This window comes from Cricetulus griseus, unplaced genomic scaffold (genome assembly GCF_003668045.3).
Source record: "Cricetulus griseus strain 17A/GY unplaced genomic scaffold, alternate assembly CriGri-PICRH-1.0 unplaced_scaffold_131, whole genome shotgun sequence".
In the NCBI taxonomy this organism is placed as follows: Eukaryota; Metazoa; Chordata; class Mammalia; order Rodentia; family Cricetidae; genus Cricetulus; species Cricetulus griseus.
In genome coordinates this window covers 219-8,927 of record NW_023276844.1, presented here as the reverse complement: position 1 = coordinate 8,927, position 8,709 = coordinate 219, and the positions used below count along the sequence as shown (strand labels likewise).

General features: G+C 44.3%; 1 protein-coding gene across 1 annotated transcript; it reads right to left on the bottom strand.

The window, feature by feature from the left end:
* LOC113838575 (mothers against decapentaplegic homolog 1-like) lies at positions 1-7,873 on the bottom strand (the record flags this gene model as incomplete). The annotated part of the gene is given in 6 exon segments (XM_027434192.2): positions 1-144; positions 1,962-2,218; positions 3,231-3,452; positions 4,886-5,002; positions 7,621-7,787; positions 7,789-7,873. Coding segments are annotated over 6 exon segments (992 nt in total), but the record flags the coding sequence as incomplete, so codon positions are not given.
* Positions 7,874-8,709: the final 836 nt, after the last annotated feature.

Here is an 8,709-nt window from a genome sequence, read left to right as displayed (position 1 = left end):
TTAAGACACTGAGGAAATAGGATTGTGGGGTGAACCCATCTGGGTAAGAACTTTATCCAGCCACTGGAGAGGGCCATGCAGATGTATCTCAATCCAGCAGGGGGTGCTAGTGACATCCTGCCTGTGGTACTTGGCTCCCCAACCCTAGGAAAAAGAAAGCACACTGGTGTCATTTAACTCTCTATCTCATTGAGTCACTCTACCAAGTAAAAAATCATATGATCAGTTCACATAATTATGTCTGGACTCATGGCTATGTCCCACAAGAAAACAAACATACCACAAAAGCATGGGTAATTTTTGGGGATGGACGTTGGCCACCAAAAGTCTACCCAAGGACCCCAGGATCACCTATTTAGTCTGGTATAGTGGCACACGCCTTTAACCCAGCATTTGGGAAGCAGGAGCAGGCAGATCTCTGTGAGTTCCAGGCCAGTTAGGGTACACAATGAGACCTTTTTTCAAATAAAAAATAAATATTATTAGTCTTTGGTATTTACAAATTTAAAATACATTCAGTAGTTGTTTGAGTAAAGATATTTTAGCCAGGAGGTGGAGGTGCACGGCTTAGATCCCAGCACTCAGGAATCAGAGGCAGGGGGATCTCTGTAAGTTCGAGACCATTGTCGTCTTCAAGAGCTAGTTCCAGGACAGCCTCCAAAGCCACAGAGAAACCCTGTCTCAAAAAAAACATAAAAAGATATTTTAAATATTTATTTCCCACTACATTAATGTTATGTTAACACTTTACTTACTTATACTTTTAAGACATACTCTTAATGGGTAGCCCTGGCTGGCCTAAACTCCCTATGTAGACCCAACTGGCCTCAAACTCAGAGCTTACCTGTCTGATTTCTGAGCACTGGAATAAAAGGCATGTATTATCATACTGGCTTTGTTTTTAATATTTTATTTAAAAAATTTTGCAAATATGTACATGTTTGAGTGTGGATTTACCTATGAATGTGTGGTATCTGTGGATTTCAGAAGATGTTGGATCCTGGAGGTAGAGATACAGGCTATCGTGATCCACTTCAGCTGGATGCTGGGACTGAACCCAGGACCACTGTAAGAGTCCTACACCTTTAACTGAACAATCCCTTGCCCCTTTATCTGTGTGTCCATGCCTGGAGAGCACAGGGGTCTACACTGGCTGTCTTCTTCAATCACACTGCACTGTATTTTCTGAGATGAGTTCTCTTGCTGCACCTTGGCTGTTGTCAATCAGGCTAGACTGGCGGCCAGCAAGCCTAAGGGATCCTATCTGTCTCCCATGCTGGGACCACACACAGCACTGCACCAAGCTTTTTGTTGTTGTTGCATGAATGTGTGTTTATGTACACCACAGTGTGCATGTGGAGCTCAGAGAACAAATCTGTGAAGTTGGTTCTTCTCTCACCTTTTACACATGTTGTGTAGCAATATCTTCAAAGATAAAACCTTCTGTCTTATAGGGAAGCTCCAGAATGGCTGAATGTTTTAAGGGGAGGTGAAACACTCCACCCTCTAGGCAAAGTCCTTAAAACTCAGGAAGCAGACATCGTAAAAGCTTTACTGAAACTGACAAGATTCACTAGGCTGTCCCTCCCCAGGCTGATACGAGCCGTAAGGACTGCTGAGACACACAGACTGACTAGGCTGCCTGCTTCTGGAATAAGGCATGCTCCAGCCTGGACTCTATTAAACCCTTAGCTTGACCCAGAATAAACTGCATGATGACTGGGAGGCAGGGGGAGATAAAGGTGCCTGTCACCAAGCCTGGAGACCTGAGTTCCATCTCTGGGACCTGCATGGTGTGAGGAGAGGACTATATTCTAAGTTCCCATGACAACCTCTTGGACAATGGTTCTCTTAGTGGGCACTGATAGGAATATATACCAGGAAGGCACAGATATACATATTGTAAATAGCAGGGGTGAGGCGGGGGTCAGGCCTGAATGAGATGGGCCGGTACTGCTCACCTTCACGAAACTCATTCGAATAGTGCACATTTTGGTGAGTTCATACACGGTCTCAAAACCATGGTTCACAGACTGTGCCAGTATCTGAGCAAACTCTTGGTTGTTGAAAATTTTCACGCTACACCCACTGGGGATCTTGCAGACAGTGGTGGGATGAAACCCATGATGGTAGTTGCAGTTCCGACTCTGCACAAATATGCTGCTGTCACTCAGGCATTCAACATACACTTCTCCTCCAACATAGTACAGGTGGACACCTGTGAGAGGATACACCATGTCAGTCATAGGCTCAAAGGCACCTGGGCAGAGTCAAATTTGGCCACTCACATAGCCATTGTGACAGACATCTAGCTAACTATGTTATGATTGTGATAACCTTTGTGTTCAGAAACTAACAAAGCTGCACAAGGTGCAGCTCATCACAGATTTGGAGGCAGCCGGTTTGCCTCAGTGAGGATAGATATCTGGAGCAATGATCTGGACACTAGATGTGCTTATTGCTACTTTGTATCTTTGCCTTCCCAGCAGACGAGGTAGAAACTACATTCATATTCAGAGGGTATATAGATAGGCTCCCATACAGACACAAGAGCATATAAACACATGTCATGTCATTAAATTATGATTCTACACTGACACTTCCAAGGAATGCCACACCCCTTCTTGATTGCCTGTTCCTTACTCCACAGGGAAAGCTAAGCTCTGAGCACTACCCACACATGTGCTCATTGACTTAATCATATAATAAATACATATAAATGTTATAGAACTGCTTTAATCTAACACTAGTAAATAGTTAAATCCCCTATGAAAGATATTTGGGATGTTGAGATGGTTCAGTGGGTAGAGGTGCTTGCCACCAAGCCTGATGACTTGAGTTTGATTCCTAGTATCCACATGGAAGAAGGAGAGAACTAACTTCCACAAGCTGTCCTCTGACCAAGGTACTTACACACACATACACGCATGCACACACAAACATTGAATAAATAAATGTAAGAATTGTTTTAAAAGATATTTCACTTCTAACAAAATGTAGAACAGCGTAGTGTACTTCAATAACCCAGCAACGTCAGCTGGCACCTATCAACAGCATGGGAGTGGGAAAACCACTAAGATCAATGATTGGAGCAATTTCTAGATAATATGAATTAGAAAGATACTTCAAACAGCAGCATCTGAACATTTGGCATTTGCCACAAGAATGATGGGGTCACTTCTAGAGGAAGAAAAGATGAACGTTTGCAGGATGAGTAAAGGGACACGCACCTTTTCCAATATGTCGCCTGGTGTTTTCTATGGCAGAGTTCCGGTTAATGTTGGAGAGCAGCCCAAGGCAGAAACGGTTCTTATTGTTGGAAGGATCAGTGTAACCATCCACCAACACACTTGTGGAGGAGGCCTGGAACGTATCACCCACGAGGTTGTTGAGCTCATAGTACACAATAGAGCACCAGTGCATTGGTTCCTCATAAACAACAGCTTGAACATCTGTAAAAGGAAAGAAATTTGCTCACAGTTACACCTGGAGCACCCCAACCAGAAACCGCATTGTAAAACTGGCTGAGCACGGTGGAACGAAGACAGGGAGGGGCAACTACGAGGATCACATGGGTCATTTCTGTGAGATCCAATGCACTTCTTACTAAGGGCGGCATTCTCCTTTCATTGGGGAACTGGCAGAGATCCAATATACCAGCTCAGCAAGCCCGGCAACAGCACTTGCTGAATACAAATGACTTATAACTTGCTCGTTAACATACAGAAATAATTGAAATCACTCCTGCTGGCACATTACCTACAAGTATTACAGTGACCAATGAGAAAGCAAGTGGCTCAGGAACAGGAGGGGCCCTAAATAGGACTGCTGTTGGAGACCAGCTGCACTTATCCCCCACCTACGGAGGGAACATGAGCTTCAGTTCTGCTTGTAAGTTCTTTGAGGGCAAAGGGGATAAAATATTTTCCTTTAACCTTTTTGGTGATGAAGCACGGAAAGAAGGAAACAAATACCATTACTTGTTTCAGATAAGGCCATAAAACAGATGTGGCATATGTGTGTCTTTTCTGACACCACAGCAACTGTGGGGAGACCAGCTGTATGGATTCTAGTGTGATCACCCATGGGAGCCTGCTTTGAACTACAGTGGATGGCCTGTTCCTCGAGGCCAACTTAAAGATATGTCTGACAACAGGATCTCAAGTTTTTAATTACTGAAGACGGGAAAACACATGAGCATATAAATAACAGACATATTTGTTATGTAAAACAGGAATCAGTCATTTCCTCCCACTATCTCTGTAAGCACAGAGATCTTTAGCAACCTCCTGTGTATATAGTCATGTGAAACAGCCGTACAAACCCATATTTATAGGTAACAAATCATAAACAGATGCATTTTAAACAGTTATTTGATATATGTGCATATATGTATATAAATGTATATATGATAATATATATCACTTACTCATTTATTGAAGGTGAAAGGAAATTAGCATGCTAAGGACACAGATATGCTTGTTTATTTTTCCATAACTAATAAATCTTGGCTGATTATTCAACACTGGTTAACATACAGCATCTTAGATTGTCTTCAGAGGTGACTGACAGTTTTGTTTTCAAACCACCAAAAATGGAAAGTCACTTCACCTAACTATGTAACACAAAGTGGCAGAGCACTGCTTACGGCTGTTTCAGAGACCAGTGGGAATCTGAGACCTCCATATTCAATTCTGAGATCCCATATTGGACTGTGACAGAGTTTAAGTAAAAAGATGGGCTCTAGAGGATTCTTTCCATTAGGCTTAAAACAACAACAAACCTGTTTTCCATGTTTCTCAAACAGCTACCTTTTAAAGGTCTAAATGAGTAAAAGTAACATTAGGACAGGACATACAGACAACACTCTGACAACTCATTTTACCTCCTCTGTTGATCTCGGAGAGCAGTGCAGGTGCCATCATATTCGTGTCCATTGGCTGAGAGCTGTCCTGGGCCATGGGGTCTTCAGGAGGCAGGTAAGCAGGTGGAGGTATGTCAGCTACAAAGTTTGAAAGAAAAAAATTACATGCTTCAGGCACTCCTTTTACATATGGTGGGGAATGGGACATGTGGGAGTCAGAGCATAACTTGGATGAGTTAGGTCTCTCCACCATGTGGGTCTCACGATAGCAACAGGTGCCTGTGCCCACTGATCAGCCATCACTTTTTTGGTGGTGGTAGGGGAGCAAGGTCTTCCAAGGCTTGGGGCTCTACAGCAATCCAGGCTGCTGGGCCAGTGAGCCCCTGGGCTCTAGAAGTCCTTGCCTCCTTGTGCTGAGATCACTAATCACTCAAACCAAATCAAGCTCCTACTGAAAGATTGGCCTATACACTGGCACATGAAGATGGAGGGGTCAAGGTCAACCTTGTCTACATCAGGCCCCGCCTTACCCCCTCTTCCACCACCACCTCTTAAAGACTAGATGCTGAAGACACTAGCCTTTAGGCATAGATTCTGAAAACAATCACTTCCACAAACTTTGCTTCCAGTGACATTTAAGTGAGAAGAAGAAAAGGTAAGTCAGTCCCTGGTGTCCCATGCCTATCTAGGATCAGGTCACTTTAAATCCACCAAGAAGAGCCTATGGATATACTCTTGTGCAGCAGACCCCAAGAACCCGGGGGTTTCGTTTTACTGGGGTAAGACTTCCTGACAGGACTTAGTAGGGGGAAGCTCTCCCAGGCCTGAGAGCAAACATATGGGCGGGAATTCACTCTCTGCTTGCTACAATCTACTAATTGAAACTTAGTTTCGCAGGACTTTAAGCAATCTGCTTTCTACCTTCACCCTAACCATTTAAGCAATGACTAAATTTAAAAATACCCAATAATATAACACTAGGCAATAAATCAGCTTATCTTAGCTGTCTTCCATTTCAGAATTTACATAGACCCTTCTGAGCAGTTTCCAGAAAATAATGTTTACTGAAACCAGACCACACACACACACACACACACACACACACACACACTAATGCAAACCTGGCATTTTCTTACTGTGAAACACAGGGCAATCCTTTCCTGACTTGAAAACCAATCTCCTCATTGGCTTGTGAGCCCACCCAGCATGTACCGCAGAGACTTGAGAACAAAATTTTGCAGTAGGGATCCACGAATGCTTCGGCAAATACTTAGGGGCAACTGTAGAACACAAATAACAAATTCGGTTTCTCCAGGGCTCCCTGGCGGCTCCTCCCTTCCCAGTCCCAGGCAGAATCTTAACCCAGCTGCTAAAGAGCAGAGAGCCAACAGGACTTGGAACCTTCACAGTCAGTCCCTCCTCTCACTCTAACCTCTTGCTGCAGCTGTGAAGTTAACTCTGCTTGCTTCAAGCCAGGAGCAAAGGCGGAGTGTCTTCTCAACAGAAACCAATGAACTTATACTATAGCAACCCTAGCAGCAGCAGGGGTCACAGGGGTCATTGTTGATGGTGGTCTAGCAGCCCCACCAGATCACAGCCCTTCCTCTTTCCTCCCAAGGGCCTGTGCTAATCTCTGACAGTCAAGGACAAGAAGGAAGTCTAGTGATAGCCTTTGATTCTTTTACTGGGGCTCCTCTAGGTTTGTCCCTGTTCAAAAGCCCTATAAAACAGACATTTTCACCACTAGCCCGTCCACCAGACACAAAGGACTTGCCAGGAATGGATGGCTAGGAAACCACCAAATATTATTAGTTTGGTTATTAAAATAATTTATCCCCCATCGTCATCCCAAAGAGAAAAACATAAAACAAAATAAACAGACTAAAACCTAAGTGCTTAAAAAGAAGAAATAGGAAGCAATAAAGCATGGATCACGTTTTAATTCCTGAAGGTACAACATGGATGTTGAAGTAAAATTTAATGTAAAGCACCTTAAGTGGCTCTATAAACATCCTGTCCCATCATTTTCCCTCACAAAAATATCCATGCATTTCATGATGAACTTTTATTCATCGTGTCCCTCTTGATGTCGACTGGCAAGAGCTCTGGCACTAATATTTGAGATGCTTGTTTACTAACCTGTAATCCTAGAAGTGTAATCCTCTAATTAGTCACTATTACACCATCTGTTATGACTAAAACAGGAAAATAAGTGGTTTGGTCTTTGCTAAGTTAAACAAGCAGTAAAATAACAGGTTTTTGTCTTTGCTAAGTTAAACAAGCAGATGTTCTCTATCACTTCTGTTGCATTTCCTTGCTGTTAAAAGTACATATTTCTTGGGATTACATCACTGGCTAAATGAATCTAATTAAATGGGGAGGGTGGATACCCCAGTAATTAGCTCTTCTGCGGCTACTTTGATCACAAGGGTTCTTCAATGTTGGAAAAGCTTGCCGAAGCCGCTTCTCAGAACAGCAGTGTGTGTAACATGACATTTTCCCCTTTCTTTTTATGGAGAAACGAGACTGGAACAATTGTGCCACTCAAAGAAGGATGCAGCTGTTTCAAAACTTAACAGGACTCAAACAAGCCATCCTCTTCTCCAGCTGTATGTACAACTCGCCTCCCTACATTGATATTCTACAAGCACTGGTTCACCAGGATGTGCTCAGGGTTCCACCTACCATGCCCCCCCCACAGGCCACCCCCACCCACCTCCCCAAGGCAGGCAGAGTCCCCGAATGCCCCCTCCTACCTGGCATCTGGAAAGGGCTGCCTGGGTCTGAGCTGGTGCTGGAGTGAGGGTAGGTGCTGCTGCTGCTGCTACTGCCTGGGGAGTTGGGGTAGCTATTGTTGGACGAGTGGGGAAACTGTTGGGTGCTGGGCTGCCTGAAGGAATCTGGAAACGTGGCGTTCGGTGGCATTCTGTCCCAAGTTACGGAACTGTGCCAGAAGGCTGTGCTGAGGTTTGTACTCACTGTACCTCGGAACCAGCACGGGAGGAAGCACTGGGAACAGAAAGAAAACAGAGAGACAAATGAGAAAGGTTTAGTTTATATCCTCTCTTTCTTAAAACAGGCAGTGGACACAAAAGCCTTTGCAAATTATTCCCTAGTCTTTACTTTTGCATGACGTATATATTCCACAAAAATACAAAAGGCCTTTGGAGACCAACATATTATTGGATGGTTGAGCTGGAAATTTGCAGTCTACCCCTGGGGTCTGAAGTTCCTGTGAGAGAAAAGTCACCTGGCCATCCCAGTAGCAGGAACAGGGAGGGAGGCCACCCAAATCTGACACCATCCATATTTGGGGACCCTCAGGAATAATCAGCTAAGTGAACCAATCCATCAACAAAAACATTCTGAGTGACAGACTCTGTGGCAACTCAATGCTTCAATACAGAACCACTTGTCAACTGATCCACTTGTCCAGATGCAGAACCAAGCTCTAGGGCAAACTATATAAATTCAGAATGTAGCGGTTGATATCCACGGGAGACTGGTACCAGAGCTCCCTTGGAAGTCCTCGTCTGTAGACACTCAGTCCCTGGTGTAACATGGCACAGTATCTATGTGGGACCTCTATGTGTCTGCCCCACCCACACTTTAAATCACCTGTGATGCCTAACACGATATAAATGCTGTGAGACAGTCACTCCACTGATCAGAGAATAAGAGGGGCTTCTGTCCTTCCCTAACTGCGGCCACCAAGTCTAGGCATCCACAGGAGTCAGTCATGCAGGCTGCATTGCTCCAGGTGCTGGATCAAGAGGAGTAAGCAAGTGGGCACATAGCACCTAGCCCAGTCACCTCTCAAGGCCCTGCCTGGACTCCTTCCAGAA